This window comes from Scylla paramamosain, unplaced genomic scaffold (assembly GCF_035594125.1).
Source record: "Scylla paramamosain isolate STU-SP2022 unplaced genomic scaffold, ASM3559412v1 Contig3, whole genome shotgun sequence".
Taxonomy (NCBI): domain Eukaryota; kingdom Metazoa; phylum Arthropoda; class Malacostraca; order Decapoda; family Portunidae; genus Scylla; species Scylla paramamosain.
This window is the reverse complement of record NW_026973668.1, coordinates 1356668-1376082: the sequence shown is the minus strand read 5'-3', so window position 1 is coordinate 1376082 and position 19415 is coordinate 1356668. Positions and strand designations below refer to the sequence as shown.

Genomic DNA, 19415 nt, shown 5'->3' with positions numbered 1-19415 from the left:
TTTAACATTTATCAGCCTGCTAAAATAAAACAAACTACATATTTTATCCAATCTAATAATAAAAATTCTTTATTTATGTAAACTAAAATATCAACATAAAAAAAAAACAAGAATACAATTTACTAAGTCTTAATATCTATCAGTCCATTAAAATAAAATAAAGTACATAATTAAACAGTGTGTTGCAATGTTACCAGAGACGGGCCGCTGTAATCCATTGATGACTCGGTAGAAGGAACAGGAAGACTCTTGTCCTTCTCTTGCTTGGAACGGAACGGAATGAAACGAAAAGAGAAAAGGGAAAGTAAATAATAATATATATAGAGAGAGAGGGAATTATGGGATGAAAGACAGCGAGAGATAGAAGGTGTGTGGAACAAGAGATAAAGTGCGTGTGTGACCCTCTTGCTTGGAACAGAACGGAACGGAACGGAGAGTAAAGAACAATATATATAGAGAGAGAGGGAATTATGAGTTGAAAGACAGCGAGAGATAGAAAGTGCGTGACCCTCTTGCTTGGAACAGAACGGGTCAGAGAGATGAGTGGGGAAATAAAGAATATAGAGAGAGGGTAATGTGGGGTGAAAGACAGCGAGAGATAGAAAGTGCGTGACCCTCTTGCTTGGAACAGAACGGGTCAGAGAGATAAGAGTGGGGAAATAAAGAATATAGAGAAAGGGTAATGTGGGGTGAAAGACAGCGAGAGATAGGTGTGTGTGAAGCAAGAGATAGAAAGTGTTTGGTTCTAATGCTTTTATTCAGAGGTGTACGCCTGACTAAACATCTCATTACTCTCACAATACCTGCACTATTCACGTGTTGCAGTGTTCCAGTTAGTCGCATATGAATGAGACTGACAGACTTGCTCACCACACAACTGCCAGCTTTTTATTATAGTATAGGAACAAATACAGCAACACACTGCATCCTGACGAGGAGGTGAGCCTGGCCTGGTTGTTGTTGTTGTTGTTGTTGTTGTGGTGGTGGTGGTGGTGGTGATAAGTGTGTATATATTTTATTAGGATTAAGTTGTTGTTGTTGTTGTTGTTGCAAATTATTACAGTATATTTTGTTTTACTTTTCAGCCTCTCAAGGTAATAAATGTTTTCTTCTTCTTCTACTACTACTACTACTACTACTACTACTACTACTACTACTACTACTACTACTACTACTACTACTACCATTGCTACTACCACTTCTACTACTACTACTACTACTACTACCATTGCTACTACCACTTCTACTTCTTCTACTACTACTACTACTACCACAAATTGACAACTATATAATAAATTCGATATCATATTGACCTAAAATGAAAAAAAAACATTATTATTATTATTATTGTTATTATTATTATTATTATTGTTATTATTATTATTATTATTATTGTTATTATTATTATTATTATTATTATTATTATTATTAGGTTGAGGGTGAAGGCGGTGCCAGCAAGAAGAAGAAGAGGAACAAGAAGAAGAAGGGAGGAGCAGGAGGAGCAGGAGGAGGAGGAGCAGGAGGAGGAGGAGGAGGAGGAAAGGGGGAACTCAAGCAGACTGACCCCCCCACCATCCCGATTGTGGATCTATTTCCTGATGGTAAAGATAGCTCTCTCTCTCTCTCTCTCTCTCTGGGTGTTTTTTCTTGTTTTTGTTATTATTGTTATTTTTTGTTTATTTTTCGTTTTGTTATTTCTCTCTCTCTCTCTCTCTCTCTCTCTCTCTCTCTCTCTCTCTCTCTCTCTCTCTCTCTCTCTCTCTCTCTCTCTCTCTCTCTCAAACACACATTAACCCAGTGGTTTCCAAGCCGTGGGGCGCGCCGTCCTAAGGGGGCAGGAAGGGCTGGCAGGGGGGCGTAAGCACTTTATAAAGTAGACAAATGACTTAGTAGATGATTACATATCAACATTATTGGTTTTGATGGAATACACAATTGGTTAAGTATTGAGAAAACATTTCAGATATGAATTATGAAATGTTATTGTCTAAATACAATTATAAATGATTTCAAATGCTACTAAGTAACTAAGGAATACTTACATAATTATCTATTGTATCATTTTTTATCTCTGACTTGTGCCATTTAATGAAGGGGGAACGAGAATTTGAAAAGGTTGGAAACCACTGCAGTAACCTAACCTAACTCAAATCCATTTTCACACCCCTAACCCAACCTAACCTAACCCAACCTAACCTAACCCAACCCAACCTAACCTAACCTAACCTAACCTAACCTAACCCAACCCAACCTAGCCCAACAAAAACACCCTGAAAACTTCCCTAACCTACCCAAAACACCCCAGAAATTTCCCTAACCTAAGAAAAACACCTTTGCTAATCCCAGTGACCTCTCATGCCCCTCCCCAGGTGTACCACAAGAAGGAGAAAGGGTTGAGTAAATTCCAGGATGAGGACTTTGAGGATCACCAGCCCTTCCCCACTCTGCAGAAGGCCCTGGAGGTGGTGCCCCATACCTGTGGGTTCAGTGTGGAGGTGAAGTGGACAATGCAGATGAGAGATGGGACGTATGAACTTCAGCACCCGTTTGAACTTAATCATTTCCTCGATTTGATTATTAAGGTTTGTCTGCTTGTTTGTTTGTTTGTTTGTGTGTTCTATTTTTTGCATTACTGAGTCATTTCAAACTTGATTACTTTCTTGATTTGATTGTTAAGGTGTGTGTGTCTGCGTCTGTCTGTCTAATCCTTGTTAATTCAGTTTAAAAGTTTTGAAAGGCTTAAAAAGACACTTGAAACCCCTACAGAAAAAAAATCACTTTAAAACACTCCAAACACTGTCAAAACACTGTCAAAACACCAAAAAAACACCAGCCAGGAACTCACAGAACATCCTTTAAAACCCAAAAACAAAAAAAGAGCCAGAACCTCACAGAACCCCTTTAAAAATCCAAAAAACCTCAAAAACACCCTAAAAAGCCCAGCTAGAACTCCCTTAAAAATGTCAAAAATACCCCAAAACTCCCCAAAACACCCCAAAACGCCACAAAACATACTAAAACACCGATAAATCCATCCAAAACCACACAATGTACAGCTAAATTTGGTTCTACTACTGAGTCTAGTCCATTTTTATGCCCCAAAGAATGTGTATCTAACACCTTCTGTAGCGGTGACCAAAGAAACACGGTCGTAATGCTGCTTGGTTAAGTTAGTGAAATAAGTACAAAAAAATTATGTAGCTGCCACAACACCATTACAAACCTGAAAAACACCAATAAACACGAAAAATGAAGTATCTGCCACAAAATCCATCATAAACCCGAAAACACCAAAAAACACAATCAATTAAAGATGAAGCAGCTGCCACAACACCATTACAAACCTGAAAAACACCAATAAACACAACGAAAGATGAAGAAGCTGCCACAAAACCCATTAGAAACCTGAAAAACCAAAAAAAACACAATGAAAATGACACAGAATTTCCTCCCCAGCCTTTTACTCCCCTACACAGCCCTAACCTCTCTCTCAGTGCCTTCTCTCTCTCCCGTCCCTCCCCGCAGATGATACTGGAGCACTCCGACAAGAGGAAGATTGTGTTTTCCTGCTTCCACCCCGATATCTGCACGATGCTGAGGCTGAAGCAGAACAGATACCCGGTTATGTTCCTTACTCAGGGCGTCTCCGAGGTCTGGCCACCCTACGAGGACCAGAGGACGAACAGTGTACAGCAAGCTATTCTCTATGCTGTCAATGCTGATATTCTGGTAAGAGAGAGGGTAGATAGTGTTGTGTGTGTGTGTGTCTGTGTGTGTGTTGGTGTGAGGGTTTTGGTAAGGGAGTGTGGGTAGAGATCTTTAGGGTGTGTTTATGTGTGACGTGTGTTGCGTTTGGTGGTTGTAGAGAGAGAGAGAGAGAGAGAGAAAGGGTTATTTGTATAAGAAACTTGTACAATTGTTTCTTCCCTTCCATCCTTCTTTACTTCCTTTTATCTTTCATTCTTTTTTCTTTCCTTTATTCTTTTCTTCCTTCCATCCTTCTATTTATGTATCCTTCCTTCCTTCCTTCCTAACCTCACCTAACCTGACCTCACACACCACAGGGCATCAACGTGCACACAGAGGACTTGATGCGTGACCCCAGCCAGATTACTGCGGCCATGGAACACAACCTGATCGTGTTTTGCTGGGGCGACCACAACAACGACCAGGAAAATATCAAGTTTCTCAAGAAGGTCGGACTCCACGGCATCATTTACGACAAGTACGTGCGTGCTGTTGTTGTTGTTGTTGTTGTTGTTGTTGTTCTCATTGCTCATTCTTGTTTTGTTTTGTTTTGTTTCTCTGTTTCGTGTCTGTTCTTGTTCCTGTTCGTTTTAGAAAATATATTCTTTTTGAGGTACATTTGCTTGTATCTAATTAATAATTCTTACACTTTTGTTTTTGTTCTCATCACCCTTCTCTTCCCCCCCTCATTCCCACACATTCTACTGTGCAGAATAAGCTTTATAGTTTACCACGAGAAAAGTCATCTCTTCTCACAAATGAGAGATTTAAGTCTGAGGTATCTTACGGTCAGATGTATTTAGTGCCTTGGCTGACAGGTTATGGCTATGTAACTGTTTATATATTATCTTTGTTGTTGTTGTTGTTGTTCAGTTGATTAATCGTAAACTTTTCCATTCTTCCTTCTATCCTCTCTTCCTCCTCCTTGTCTTTATCACCCTTTCCTTCTTTCTTTCCTTCCTTTCTCTTCTATCTCCTCCTATCTATCTAAATTGAAAAATTTAGGTTTAGGAAGGAGATAGGAAAAAATTGGTTCTCAAATAGTGGTAGATGAGTGGAACGGACTCAGTAATGATGTAGTTAGTGGTGGGACACTAGAGAGCTTTAAGAGAAGATTAAACAAGTTTATGGCTGGGGATAACAGATGGAAATAGGTAGTGTGTTCATACAGGGACTGCCGCGTGTAAACCTGCTCGCTTCTTGCACCTTCCCTTATTTATTATGTTCTTATGTTCTTGTGTTCTCTTCCTCCATTCATTCATATTCCTTTTCTTCACCTCCTCCTCCTCCTCCTCCTTACAGAATTGACGTCTACAACACAAAGGACAAGAAAGAAAGTATATTCCTGTTTGAAGAGCAAGCAGCGGCCGATGAGTTGGTCCGCAGGGAAGAGGAGAAGAAGAAGGAGGAGGAAGAGGAGGTGGCTGCTGCTGCTGCTGCTGCTGCTAACCTGGCCCCCTCTGCTGCCCGGGTGATGCAAGGCGGGGGCGGGGAGAGGTGAGCCTATACCGGTGTGTGTCCTTTGCCTACATCATTCACTGGTATATTGTCATATTAGAGAAAGAGAGAGAGAGAGAGAGAGAGAGAGAGAGAGAGAGAGAGAGAGAGAGAGAGAGAGAGGGGGGGGGGGAGGTTGATGTGACTTTCTGCATAATTTATTGTTTCATTTATTCTTAATTAGCAAAGTGTTTTTCAGATGTCTTTATTGTAGTTGAAGTAAGGTTGTTTTAATGATGTTTTGTCTGACTTGTAGTTTTTAAGGTTGTATTAATCTGAATTATTATTATTATTATTTTTTTTTTATCTTTTTTGTTATGTGATTATTATTGTTATTATTGTTATTTTCCTCTTTTCTTTCTCCTCTTCTATGTTATTTTTGCTAGATTATTATTGTTTTTATTATTTTTTTTTACTTTTTCTTTCTTTTTTCTTTCTTTTTCTGTGTTATTTTGTTGCTTATTGCGTCGTTTCTGGATTTTGTTTTGTTCGTTGCGCTTATGCATCTTCGCGTCACTCGTGTTGTGTCGTGTTTCATATATTTTTAAACTTGTACATCATTTAATTTTTTTTTTCGATATTGAATTGAATTTTCCTCCTCTTTTTTTTTGCAAGTAATTTTTTTTCTATATTTTTTTTGATCAGTTTTTATTTATTTGTTTATTTTTTGATAGGATAATTTCATACATACATACATACATACATACATACATTGTTTACTTTTTCATATGTTTAAACTTTCACTATCACACACACACACACACACACACACACACACACACACACACACACACATATTTACAAGTGTGTGTGTGTATGTGTGTTAGTATAGCATAAGTTACCATATCTTTATTTATTGTGTATTTCATGTTTTGATGTATTTTGTGTGTATTGGCAGAGAGAGAGAGAGAGAGAGAGAGAGAGAGAGAGAGAGAGAGAGAGAACCACCTTTCCAAGCATTAATTAAAAAAAAAAAAAGGATTTATATCTTGAAAATAAATAAATAAATAACTTGAGCTATGCAGTTGATGAGCAAGGCCACTGTTGTGATGCGTCTGTCTGTTTGTACGTAAGAAAATTAGAGGGAAAGCTTAACAGTCGTCTACCTATTGGCTATATATTGCAAGGAGATGTGTGATGTACTTGTAATATCATCAGCTGTAAGGATTTTGAGCTGTTTAACAGTGTGTGTATCAAAAGAATTACATTTTTTTTTCTAAAGGGCTGTTTTCTGCAGTGTTTTTCAAGACGAACATTTGCGTAAACAGTTGTCTTTAAAATTCGAGTGACAAAACTTGTGTTATCATCAAGTGTAGCGCTGCGGAACTGTTTGCCAGTGTTTGTACTAGAAGAATCAAGTGTTTTTCAAGATTACGATTTGCGTCAACAATTATCAATAAGAAGTGAGTGGTGTAACTTACAGTATTATCAAATGAGGTACCGAAGTGTTAGGCATTTTATATACAGAGGTTTTTCAAGGTCAAGATTTGCGTCAACAATTATCAATAAAAAAATAGAGGTAACAATATTATCAAATGAGATACGGAAGTGTTAGGTTTTTTATATACAAAGTCAGGTTTTTCAAGATCAACCTTTGCATCAACAATTATCAATAAAAAAATAGAGGTAACAATATTATCAAATGAGATACGGAAGTGTTAGGCATTTTATGTAGTCAGGTTTTTCAAGATTTGCGTCAACAATTACCAATAAAGTGTTAGGCTTTTATTTTTATTCTTATTTATTTATCTATTTATTTTTAAAGATAGATCACTAGTTGTGGATGTAACGGGAATGACACTTGAGAGAGAAGAGTGAGCTAGCATTAAGATCATCCAGTGTTGTGATGCCGAGTTGTGTAGCACTGTGTTGACCCAAGTCTTTGAGGAAATAGATGAAAAAAGGAACAAGTTGCATAAACAAAAAAATAAATAAATAAATAAATAAAAAAATTGACATACGTAATGAAGTAAATAAACAAAGAGGAAAGATATGATTTAAAAAAAAAAATAGAGAGAAAATGAAATAAAATAGAATGAATAGATAGATAAAAGCTGCGTTGAAAGAAAAAGCATAACAAATAAAGGAGAAACTGAAAAAGGAAAATAATAAGTGAAAGAATATGTGTATGCAGACTTAACAATTATGAAGGAATAAATAAAAGAGGAATAATGCAGAATGAAATATGAGAAGTTATTAATTGTGAAAGAGAGGAAGGAAGGAAGGAAGAGAGAGAGAGAAAAAAAATAAGAAGATAATCAAGAAAAATCTATCAATTAATATGTTGTGATGTAATAAAGATAAATAAGTTATAGAAAAATATAGCAAAAATAAATTAATAGGTAGTGAATAACACGTGGTAAAATTTAAAAAAAGACAATAAAAATAAATAAAATAAAATAGATACAGAAAAAAAATAATAAAAAATAAATAAATAAATAACAAAATAAAATAAGACATAGAAAAAATTACAATAAAAACAAATAAATAAATAAATAAATAAAACAAAACAAAACTGCAGTGAAAGAAAGAAAAAAAAAACATACAAACAAATAATATCTATACACACAAACACACACACAAAACCTAACCTAACCTAACCTAACGTAACCTAACAACCTTACACAATATCGCCTCAGCACAAACAAACATGTAAACACACAAACACACACACAAAACCTAACCTAACAACCTTACACGACATTGCCTCAACATAAACAAACATCACGTAAACACACAAACACACACACAAGAGCTAACCTAACCTAACAACTTTACGTATTACCGCCTCAGCAAACGTCTTGGCTAGTTACGACAGGCACAGTGGAGTCTTGCAGAGTTGACATGAGCTTTTGAGTATCGTGTTTGAAATGGGCTTTACGTTTTAGTGAAGACTGTACGTTTGGAAGCTACAGAGAGAGAGAAAGAGAGTGAGAGAGAGAGATACGAGGCAGTGTTTTGTAAGGTTATGTTCGAAATTATTAAAGATTTTGGTGTGTTTTGATAAGGATTGTATGTTTAAAAGCTTCAGAGAGAGAGAGAGAGACGAGACAGTGTTTTGTAAGGTTACATTCAAAATTATTAAAGATTTTGGTGTGTTCTGATAAGGATTGTATGTTTAAAAGCTTCAGAGAGAGAGAGAGAGAGAGATGAAGCAATGTTTTAGAAAGGTTATGTTTAAGATTATTAAAGATTTTGGTGTGTTTTGATAAAGATTGTTTGTTTAAAAGCTTCAGAGAGAGAGAGAGAGATATGAGGCAGTGTTTTGGAAAGGTTATGTTTAAGAGACTAAGAAAAAGCACTTTAATGAATGTTTGGAAGAGATTGTGAGAGAGAAACTGTAACATGTCTGAAGGAATATTACTGTTGATGGAATAAAGGAAAAAAATATATGTTTGGAAGAATAAGTTAAAAAATATACTCCATTTTATTGATCATTTGTGCATTTGGAAGGCTTAAAATAGGTACAGGTGTGTTTAGAGAGATAGGGTTTGCAAGGGTGTTTTTAAGGTTCTAGTGACAGATTAATATTTCTACATTACTAACTGGAGAAACACTCTTGAAAATTCAGCTGTGGCCTTGAGAAAACAGTGTTGACAGAGAGACAGTGGGTTTGCAACGCTGTTTTTAAGGTTCTAGTGACAGATTAACAACATTTCTACATTACAAACTTGAGAAACACCCTTGAAATCCTGGCTGGTCATCTCTGTGGCCTTGAGAAAACAGTGTTGACAGAGAGAGAGAGAGAGAGAGAGAGAGAGAGAGAGAGAGAATAGTGTTTGAGAATACACGGATGAAGGGAAGGTTACATTTGAAAGAATAAAGGAAAGGATAGCATTTTGAAGTATAAGGGAGAGAATATTCTACTTGTCCTTCAGAATACATTGTTAGACTCCACTTGTTATTGTTCGTGTCAGCATCACCAGCATCACCACCTCCGCCCGGCCGTGTCCACTACATTAGTGAGAGGGTTGCCTGACACTTGCTGTACCCTAGGCTGCCTGTGATGTGTTGTGGCATGTTTTAGTGCCCACACACACACACACACACACACACAGACACACACACACACACACACACACACACACACACACACACACATAGATAGATAGACAGATTGATAGGTAGACAAACAGACAGCTTCATGGACACACACACACACACACACACACACACACAGATAGATAGACAGATTAATAGGTAGACAAACAGACAGCTTCATGGACATAAACACACACACACACACACACACACACACACACACACACACACACACACACACACACACACACACACACACACACAGGTACATGTAGGTGTTATTTATCCCAATGTTGCTCCATACAAACATTCTATTTTCCTCAGAACAAGTTACCGAATTTCATATCTCTCGCGTACCGGCTTTCGTTGATTTCTCTGCCTTACCGAGGGAGTGTTTAGGTGTTAGACTGTTGATAGGTACAATGGACACTTTTTTTTCAGCATGCTTAGTTATACAGCGCTATATTGCCCTTTTAAACAGCTTTCGTTCATTTGCTGTGATGGACGCAGAGAGACTGAGTGAAAATATCCTTGTATTGTCTGTTAAACTCTTACTGATCTTCACTACAAGTCAGGCTGTGTAATGACAAATATATGGGTTTATTTCATTACATTAGTCATATTTTCCTCAAGAGCTTTTGTTGAGTTGTGACAGGCAGAGAGAGGGTGAGTGTAAATAACCTTGTGTTCACTATGTTATGTTAAGCTCATCATTCTTCACTACATGTCAGACTCTGTAGTGACAAATACTTGGCTTTATTTCATTAAGTTTGCATTATTTTCATTGATGTTCACGAAAGAACAAACAGCCACACGTGTTTAAGAGTCAAAGGGTTAAATTGTTTCGTATTATTGAGTCAGCAGATTTTTATTTCTTTTCTTTATTTATTTACTTATTTTTATGTCTTTTCCTTCATGCTGTAATGGAAAAACAAGCTAGTTTCCCCCTATCTAGTATTTCTTATCTATTATTTACAAAAGAACACAGCCGCACGTATTTAGGAGTCAATTAAAAAAGTTTATTATATCACTAAATCATAAATAAGTGTGTAATCAGGAGCTGTAATCTTTGTTTATGTCTGAAAGTCAGTCGTAACCCTTCTGCTTTTTTTTCTTCTTCTTTTCTTTCTTTTTTTTCTATTATTATTTTACTTGATGTCATAGTGAACAAACAAGCTAATGTACACTACCCTATATCTTTGGGAGTTAAGAGAAATGTGAATGCTCTACATTGAAAATCAGGAAAAGAATATTTGAGGTTAGAAGTTAAAAATTAATCGAGTCAGGAGAAAGGAATTTTTTAGTTTACGAGGCAAAAATTAAGTTTGTTAGGCCAAGAAAAGCAATGTTTGAGTTTATGAGGCAAGAATTAAGTTTGTTAGGCGAAGAAAAGCAATATTTGAGTTTATGAGGCAAGAATTAAGTTTGTTAGGCCAAGAAAAGCAATATTTGAGTTTATGAGGCAAGAATTAAGTTTACTGAGCCAGGAAAAAGAATATGTCAGGTTGGGAGTTAAAAATTAAGTTTAGTAACGAACCAGGAAAAAATGTTTGAGTTTACGAGGCAAGAATTAAGTTTGTTAGGCCAAGAAAAGCAATATTTGAGTTTATAAGGCAAGAATTAAGTTTACCGAGCCAGGAAAAAGAATATGTCAGGTTGGGAGTTAAAAATTAAGTTTAGTAACGAACAAGGAAAAAATGTTTGAGTTTACGAGGCAAGAATTAAGTTTGTTAGGCCAAGAAAAGCAATATTTGAGTTTATGAGGCAAGAATTAAGTTTACCGAGCCGGGAAAAAGAATATGTCGGGTTATGAGTTAAAAATTAAGTTTATTAACGAACCAGGAAAAAATGTTTGAGTTTACGAGGCAAGAATTAAGTTTGTTAGGCCAAGAAAAACAATATTTGAGTTTATGAGGCAAGAATTAAGTTTGTTAGGCCAAAAAAAGCAATATTTGAGTTTATGAGGCAAGAATTAAGTTTGTTAGGCCAAGAAAAGCAATGTTTGAGTTTACGAGGCAAGAATTAAGTTTGTTAGGCCAAGAAAAGCAATATTTGAGTTTATAAGGCAAGAATTAAGTTTACTGAGCCAGGAAAAAGAATATGTCAGGTTATGAGTTAAAAATTAAGTTTATTAATGAACCAGGAGAAAATGTTTGAGTTTACGAGGCAAGAATTAAGTTTGTTAGGCCAAGAAAAGCAATATTTGAGTTTATGAGGCAAGAATTAAGTGTATCAAGCCAGGAAAAGCAACATTTGAATTTACGAGACAAGAATTAAATTTATTGAGCCAGGAAGAGGAATATTTGAGTTTATGAGGCAAGAATTAAGTGTATCAAGCCAGGAAAAGCAACATTTGAATTTACGAGACAAGAATTAAATTTTTGAGCCAGGAAGAGGAATATTTGAGTTTATGAGGCAAGAATTAAGTTTACTGAGCCAGGAAAAAGAATATGTGAGGTTAGGAGTTAAAAATTAAGTTTATTAATGAACCAGGAGAAAATGTTTGAGTTTATGAGGCAAGAATTAAGTTTGTTAGGCCAAGAAAAGCAATATTTGAGTTTATGAGGCAAGAATTAAGTGTATCAAGCCAGGAAAAGCAATATTTGAGTTTATGAGGCAAGAATTAAGTGTATCAAGCCAGGAAATGCAATATTTAAGTTTATGAGGCAAGAATTAAGTTTGTTAGGCCAAGAAAAGCAATATTTGAGTTTATGAAAGAAGAATTAAGTTTACCGTGCCAGGAAAAAGAATATGTCGGGTTATGAGTTAAAAATTAAGTTTATTAACGAACCAGGAAAAAATGTTTGAGTGTACGAGGCAAGAATTAAGTTTGTTAGGCCAAGAAAAGCAATATTTGAGTTTATGAGGCAAGAATTAAGTTTACTGAGCCGGGAAAAAGAATATTTCAGGTTAGGAGTAAAAAATTAAGTTTATTAACGAACCAGGAAAAAATGTTTGAGTTTACGAGGCAAGAATTAAGTTTGTTAGGCCAAGAAAAACAATATTTGAGTTTATGAGGCAAGAATTAAGTTTGTTAGGCCAAAAAAAGCAATATTTGAGTTTATGAGGCAAGAATTAAGTTTGTTAGGCCAAGAAAAGCAATGTTTGAGTTTACGAGGCAAGAATTAAGTTTGTTAGGCCAAGAAAAGCAATATTTGAGTTTATAAGGCAAGAATTAAGTTTACTGAGCCAGGAAAAAGAATATGTCAGGTTATGAGTTAAAAATTAAGTTTATTAATGAACCAGGAGAAAATGTTTGAGTTTACGAGGCAAGAATTAAGTTTGTTAGGCCAAGAAAAGCAATATTTGAGTTTATGAGGCAAGAATTAAGTGTATCAAGCCAGGAAAAGCAACATTTGAATTTACGAGACAAGAATTAAATTTATTGAGCCAGGAAGAGGAATATTTGAGTTTATGAGGCAAGAATTAAGTGTATCAAGCCAGGAAAAACAACATTTGAATTTACGAGACAAGAATTAAATTTATTGAGCCAGGAAGAGGAATATTTGAGTTTATGAGGCAAGAATTAAGTTTACTGAGCCAGGAAAAAGAATATGTGAGGTTAGGAGTTAAAAATTAAGTTTATTAATGAACCAGGAGAAAATGTTTGAGTTTATGAGGCAAGAATTAAGTTTGTTAGGCCAAGAAAAGCAATATTTGAGTTTATGAGGCAAGAATTAAGTGTATCAAGCCAGGAAAAGCAATATTTGAGTTTATGAGGCAAGAATTAAGTGTATCAAGCCAGGAAATGCAATATTTAAGTTTATGAGGCAAGAATTAAGTTTGTTAGGCCAAGAAAAGCAATATTTGAGTTTATGAAAGAAGAATTAAGTTTACCGTGCCAGGAAAAAGAATATGTCGGGTTATGAGTTAAAAATTAAGTTTATTAACGAACCAGGAAAAAATGTTTGAGTGTACGAGGCAAGAATTAAGTTTGTTAGGCCAAGAAAAGCAATATTTGAGTTTATGAGGCAAGAATTAAGTTTACTGAGCCAGGAAAAAGAATATTTCAGGTTAGGAGTAAATAATTAAGTTTATTAACGAACCAGGAAAAAATGTTTGAGTTTACGAGGCAAGAATTAAGTTTGTTAGGCCAAGAAAAACAATATTTGAGTTTATGAGCCAAGAATTAAGTTTGTTAGGCCAAAAAAAGCAATATTTGAGTTTATGAGGCAAGAATTAAGTTTGTTAGGCCAAGAAAAGCAATGTTTGAGTTTACGAGGCAAGAATTAAGTTTGTTAGGCCAAGAAAAGCAATATTTGAGTTTATAAGGCAAGAATTAAGTTTACTGAGCCAGGAAAAAGAATATGTCAGGTTATGAGTTAAAAATTAAGTTTATTAATGAACCAGGAGAAAATGTTTGAGTTTACGAGGCAAGAATTAAGTTTGTTAGGCCAAGAAAAGCAATATTTGAGTTTATGAGGCAAGAATTAAGTGTATCAAGCCAGGAAAAGCAACATTTGAATTTACGAGACAAGAATTAAATTTATTGAGCCAGGAAGAGGAATATTTGAGTTTATGAGGCAAGAATTAAGTGTATCAAGCCAGGAAAAGCAACATTTGAATTTACGAGACAAGAATTAAATTTTTTGAGCCAGGAAGAGGAATATTTGAGTTTATGAGGCAAGAATTAAGTTTACTGAGCCAGGAAAAAGAATATGTGAGGTTAGGAGTTAAAAATTAAGTTTACTAATGAACCAGGAGAAAATGTTTGAGTTTATGAGGCAAGAATTAAGTTTGTTAGGCCAAGAAAAGCAATATTTGAGTTTATGAGGCAAGAATTAAGTGTATCAAGCCAGGAAAAGCAATATTTGAGTTTATGAGGCAAGAATTAAGTGTATCAAGCCAGGAAATGCAATATTTAAGTTTATGAGGCAAGAATTAAGTTTGTTAGGCCAAGAAAAGCAATATTTGAGTTTATGAAAGAAGAATTAAGTTTACCGTGCCAGGAAAAAGAATATGTCGGGTTATGAGTTAAAAATTAAGTTTATTAACGAACCAGGAAAAAATGTTTGAGTGTACGAGGCAAGAATTAAGTTTGTTAGGCCAAGAAAAGCAATATTTGAGTTTATGAGGCAAGAATTAAGTTTACTGAGCCGGGAAAAAGAATATTTCAGGTTAGGAGTAAAAAATTAAGTTTATTAACGAACCAGGAAAAAATGTTTGAGTTTACGAGGCAAGAATTAAGTTTGTTAGGCCAAGAAAAACAATATTTGAGTTTATGAGGCAAGAATTAAGTTTGTTAGGCCAAAAAAAGCAATATTTGAGTTTATGAGGCAAGAATTAAGTTTGTTAGGCCAAGAAAAGCAATGTTTGAGTTTACGAGGCAAGAATTAAGTTTACTGAGCCAGGAAAAAGAATATGTCAGGTTATGAGTTAAAAATTAAGTTTATTAATGAACCAGGAGAAAATGTTTGAGTTTACGAGGCAAGAATTAAGTTTGTTAGGCCAAGAAAAGCAATATTTGAGTTTATGAGGCAAGAATTAAGTGTATCAAGCCAGGAAAAGCAACATTTGAATTTACGAGACAAGAATTAAATTTATTGAGCCAGGAAGAGGAATATTTGAGTTTATGAGGCAAGAATTAAGTTTATCAAGCCAGGAAAAGCAATATTTGAGTTTATGAGACAAGAATTAAATTTATTGAGCCAGGAAAAGGAATATTTGAGTTTATGAGGCAAGAATTAAGTGTATCAAGCCAGGAAAAGCAACATTTGAGTTTATGAGACAAGAATTAAATTTATTGAGCCAGGAAGAGGAATATTTGAGTTTATGAGGCAAGAATTAAGTGTATCAAGCCAAGAAAAGCAATATTTGAGTTTATGAGGCAAGAATTAAATTTATTGAGCCAGGAAGAGGAATATTTGAGTTTATGAGGCAAGAATTAAGTGTATCAAGCCAGGAAAAGCAATATTTGAGTTTAAGAGGCAAGAATTAAATTTATTGAGCCAGGAAGAGGAATATTTGAGTTTATGAAGCAAGAATTAAGTGTATCAAGCAAGGAAAAGCAATATTTGAGTTTAAGAGGCAAGAATTAAATTTATTGAGCCAGGAAGAGGAATATTTGAGTTTATGAAGCAAGAATTAAGTGTATCAAGCCAGGAAAAGCAATATTTGAGTTTATGAGGCAAGAATTAAATTTATTGAGCCAGGAAAAACAATATTTGAGTTTAAGAGGCAAGAATTAAGTGTATCAAGCCAGGAAAAGCAATATTTGAGTTTACAAGACAAGAATTAAATTTATTGAGCCAGGAAGAGGAATATTTGAGTTTATGAGGCAAGAATTAAGTGTATCAAGCCAGGAAAAACAGTATTTAAGTTTATGAGACAAGAATTAAATTTTATCAAGCCAGGAAAAACAATGAGTTTATAAGGCAAGAATTAAGTGTATCAAGCCAGGAAGAGGAATATTTGAGTTTATGAGGCAAGAATTAAGTGTATCAAGACAAGAATTAAATTTATTGAGCCAGGAAGAGGAATATTTGAGTTTATGAGGCAAGAATTAAGTGTATCAAGCCAGGAAAAGCAACATTTGAATTTACGTGAGAAGAATTAAATTTATTGAGCCAGGAAGAGGAATATTTGAGTTTATGAAGCAAGAATTAAGTGTATCAAGCAAGGAAAAACAATATCTGAGTTTATGAGACAAGAATTAAATTTATTGAGCCAGGAAGAGGAATATTTGAGTTTAAGAGGCAAGAATTAAGTTTATCAAGCCAGGAAAAGCAATATTTGAGTTTACGAGACAAGAATTAAATTTATTGAGCCAGGAAGAGGAATATTTGAGTTTATGAGGCAAGAATTAAGTGTATCAAGCCAGGAAAAACAATATTTAAGTTTACGAGGCAAGAATTAAGTTTAACAAGCCCAAAAATAAAAAAATAAATGGTGTTTACAAGGCAAGAATCAAGTTTATCACATTACGGAGTCCGATAAAGAAGAAACCAGCTTAAGAGTAAAGATTTAAAGTTTTATCAGTGCATCGGGAAAAAGAATAACCTTACAATATTACCCGGAGCAGTACAGCATTCTTTCAGACGGCTTAGAGCTTCTGCACAAATAAAAATGCTGACCAATCGGCTTGCAGTATTTGCCCCGCTGCGGTGATGATGATGTGCTGGGGGCTTTTTTTTTTTTTTTGTGTGTGTATTTTCGTGTATTTTATTCGTCCGAGTCGTTTGTGTATGCTGCGATTGTTATATATCTTCTGTGTTATTTTTTTTATTTATTTGCTTATTTATTTTCTCTTCATTCTTTACATTTTTTTTTTTTTTGTAAGATAATTTGTATGCTTATCTTTCATTTGTATTGATTTTTTTTAATTCTTTCAAGTAATTCTTTCTTTCTTTATTCATTTATTATTTATTATTATTTTTTTTTAGCTTGTATCTTTTTCACCTCCTCCTTCTCCTCTTCTCTTTTTATTTCCTTTATTTCTCCTAGTTATTAATCTCTTCTTCTTTTTTATTTTATCTTTCAAATTAATTCTCCTATATGTTTGCTCCTGTCTTTAATTTTCATCTCATCTTTTTTTACCTCCAAATTAATTCCTTGTATATATTATTTCCTATACAACTTCACTTTCTCCCTTCAAATCCATCCTCAGCACTTTATTTTATCAGTTTATCTTCTTTTACAGTTCATTTATTATCTTAAGCAGTTGTCTGTGTATCCAGTCTTCTCATCCTCTCACTCAGTTTTGCTATTCTTTCAATTAATTCACTGGGCTAATCTCTCCTGCACCGCCTCTGTCGTTCGTGTTCAACCTCGCGTTCCGTTTTCTTTCTTTATTTTTCTCTCGTGTCGTTTCGTTTCCGCGCTATTCGGAAAAACGTATGCAAAGAAAATATGTATAAATAAAATTGATGAAAATACTAATTGTTTCCTTTTACATTGTTGTTGTTGTTGTTTTTGTTGATGCTGTTGTTGACTTGCTGGGAGTGTGCCTGGGTGACTGACTGACTGACTGATTGACTGACTGACTGACTGATTGGCTGACTGACTGGCTGGCTGGCTGGCTGACTGACTGACTGAGTGATTGACTGACAGACTGACTGAGTGATTGACTGACTGATTGACTGACTGACTAACTGACTGAATGACTGACTGACTGACTGACTGACTGTAACCAGCTGACTGTGTGAATGACTGACTGACTGATTAAGTTTAGTTTATTTATAATTTATTTACTTTTATTTATTTATTTATTTATTTATCTTTTTTATAGATGGAAGTGCTTCAAATCATCTCTCTCTCTCTCTCTCTCTCTCTCTCTCTCTCTCTCTCTCTCTCTCTCTCTCTCTCTCTCTCTCTCTCTCTCTCTCTCTCTCTCTCTCTCTGGCATTTTTTCAACAGTTTTCATTTGCTTATTTTCTCTTGGCCCATTCACATCTCAGTGCTAACTAAGAAATATTCACTTGTTTATTTCCCCTCGCCCATTCAAGTATCAATGCTAACTTTACTATTCATTTATTTATTTATCTATTTTCCCTCGGCCATATACGTCTAAATTCTAAGTAATCTGCACTATTTTACCCCTCACTAACGTCCCTGAACATTACAGCATGATTTTTCCCTTTATTTTAGTGCTAGACAGACATCAGTACTAATATTATGATCTTCATCTTTGTTTCGGCCGAGCGTCCTACAAGGGTGGCAGTCAGTCAGTCACGGAGCGGTCACTCACGGTCGCTCACATTGTCTCCGTGGTGGTGACGTAGGTGAGTGTCTAATGGGTTGTTTTAAGTAATATTTGCGTGTGTTCAGGCAGTAATGGGTTGCAATTGTGTGTGATCTACAGTGATGTGTTCTATATACCCTGTGTTGTGGAGAGACAGTAAACAATGTGTACACAGGCTGCAGTGACTGACACAAGGCTTGGATATACCCTGTGTTGTGGAGAGACAGTAAACAATGTGTACACAGGCTGCAGTGACTGACACAAGGCTTGGATATACCCTGTGTTGTGGAGAGACAGTAAACAATGTGTACACAGGCTGCAGTGACTGACACAAGGCTTGGAAGTGACTGACAGCAGTGACACAGTGAAGGCAAGAGTGTTAGTTTTGATATGATAGATTGCTCAGTACTTGACGGTCCTAACTCGTCCTAACCTACGCTAACCTAACCCCCAGGACACAATATCAATGAATTAACACCTGCAGGAGGTTCAAAACCCTTTAAAAGGCGCTAAAATTCAAGTTTTCGATATGTAAACAAACGAGCCAGCTGAGGCGGTGCCCATCTTTCGGCCATTATCTGCTTCATGTGTCACTTATTACAAGCCAGACACGTCACAAAGTGGAGCCACACGCCTAACCTTTCATATCCGCTACTCAGATATATCCGCCATTATCTGGTTTGGGTGTAATAAAGGCAGAGTGAGGTGAAGTGGCGATTGCGTGACGTCATCGCCGCCATGATGGCCTGCCTGTCCCAGCTTGTCAGGTTCCAGTAATATTTTATTTTTTCTCGGTTAATTTATTTCGGCTTCTAAGTAAGTTTTTATGGTTTGTAAAAATATTTTGTTGTATTTAAAGTGTTTTTGACTCTTGTGTTGAGTGAAAAGCGTTGATTTTGAGGTTGTCTGTGACGTAAATAAGAGCCGAATTTCCGTTATATTTTTGCATCCCGGTATCTTTGGTTTTTAATTAGAGCTTGTAGTGAAGTGTTTATGGTTTGTAAAAATAGTTTATAATTGTTAAAGTGTTTTGTGCTCCTGATAAGTTAAATACGTGGCCTTTAAGAATGATTTAGAGCCCCGTTAAAGGTGCAAAAGTTGACATTTTTTAAATATTTATTTCTTTATTTCAGCTTCCGACTAAGTTTTGGTTGTTTGTAAAAATAATTCAGATTTTTTGAAGTGTTTTCCGTTCCTGGTGAATCAAATTTGTGGGCTCTAGAATCGTGTTTAAGCAGGTCAAAGTTCCAACACTTTTTTCAGGATGTTTGTGGAAATATTTTTGTTATTACTCAGCCTGGAAATATTTTGATATTTGATTAATTAGTTTGAGTGTATGACGAGTCAGAATATATACAGCATTCGTGTCCAGCTGCCTTTTTGACAATGGCCATTTTCAAAATGAAATACGTACGTACGTACGTAAGTAAGGTGTGACGTCATCAACCGG

General features: G+C 35.4%; 2 protein-coding genes across 4 annotated transcripts in view; both read left to right on the top strand.

The window, feature by feature from the left end:
- LOC135096316 (glycerophosphocholine phosphodiesterase GPCPD1-like) overlaps positions 1-19415 on the top strand; it is a 111194-nt gene that overhangs the window by 54693 nt on the left and 37086 nt on the right. The window lies entirely within an intron of this gene.
- LOC135096319 (glycerophosphocholine phosphodiesterase GPCPD1-like) lies at positions 833-17917 on the top strand. Of its 2 annotated transcripts, XM_063997738.1 has the most exons (7): positions 833-939; positions 1433-1601; positions 2370-2582; positions 3526-3729; positions 4065-4225; positions 5050-5244; positions 17872-17917. In XM_063997738.1, the coding sequence occupies exons 1-7, from the start codon at positions 848-850 to the stop codon at positions 17900-17902; spliced, it is 1065 nt and encodes a 354-aa protein (XP_063853808.1). In that variant the 5' UTR covers positions 833-847; the 3' UTR covers positions 17903-17917. The 2 variants fall into 2 exon arrangements, with proteins under 2 accessions (XP_063853808.1, XP_063853809.1); XM_063997739.1 differs by lacking the exon at positions 833-939 and having other exon boundaries at positions 1584-1601; positions 2451-2582.

What these genes read in the sequence shown, in the direction of transcription:
- LOC135096319 (XM_063997738.1), top strand. Translation starts at nt 848, where the DNA reads ATGAGACTGACAGACTTGCTCACCACACAACTGCCAGCTTTTTATTAT. An exon ending in CTGTCAATGCTGATATTCTG is followed by an intron (nt 3,730 to 4,064) that starts GTAAGAGAGAGG and finishes CACACACCACAG; the next exon opens with GGCATCAACGTGCACACAGA. An exon ending in CACGGCATCATTTACGACAA is followed by an intron (nt 4,226 to 5,049) that starts GTACGTGCGTGC and finishes TCCTCCTTACAG; the next exon opens with AATTGACGTCTACAACACAA.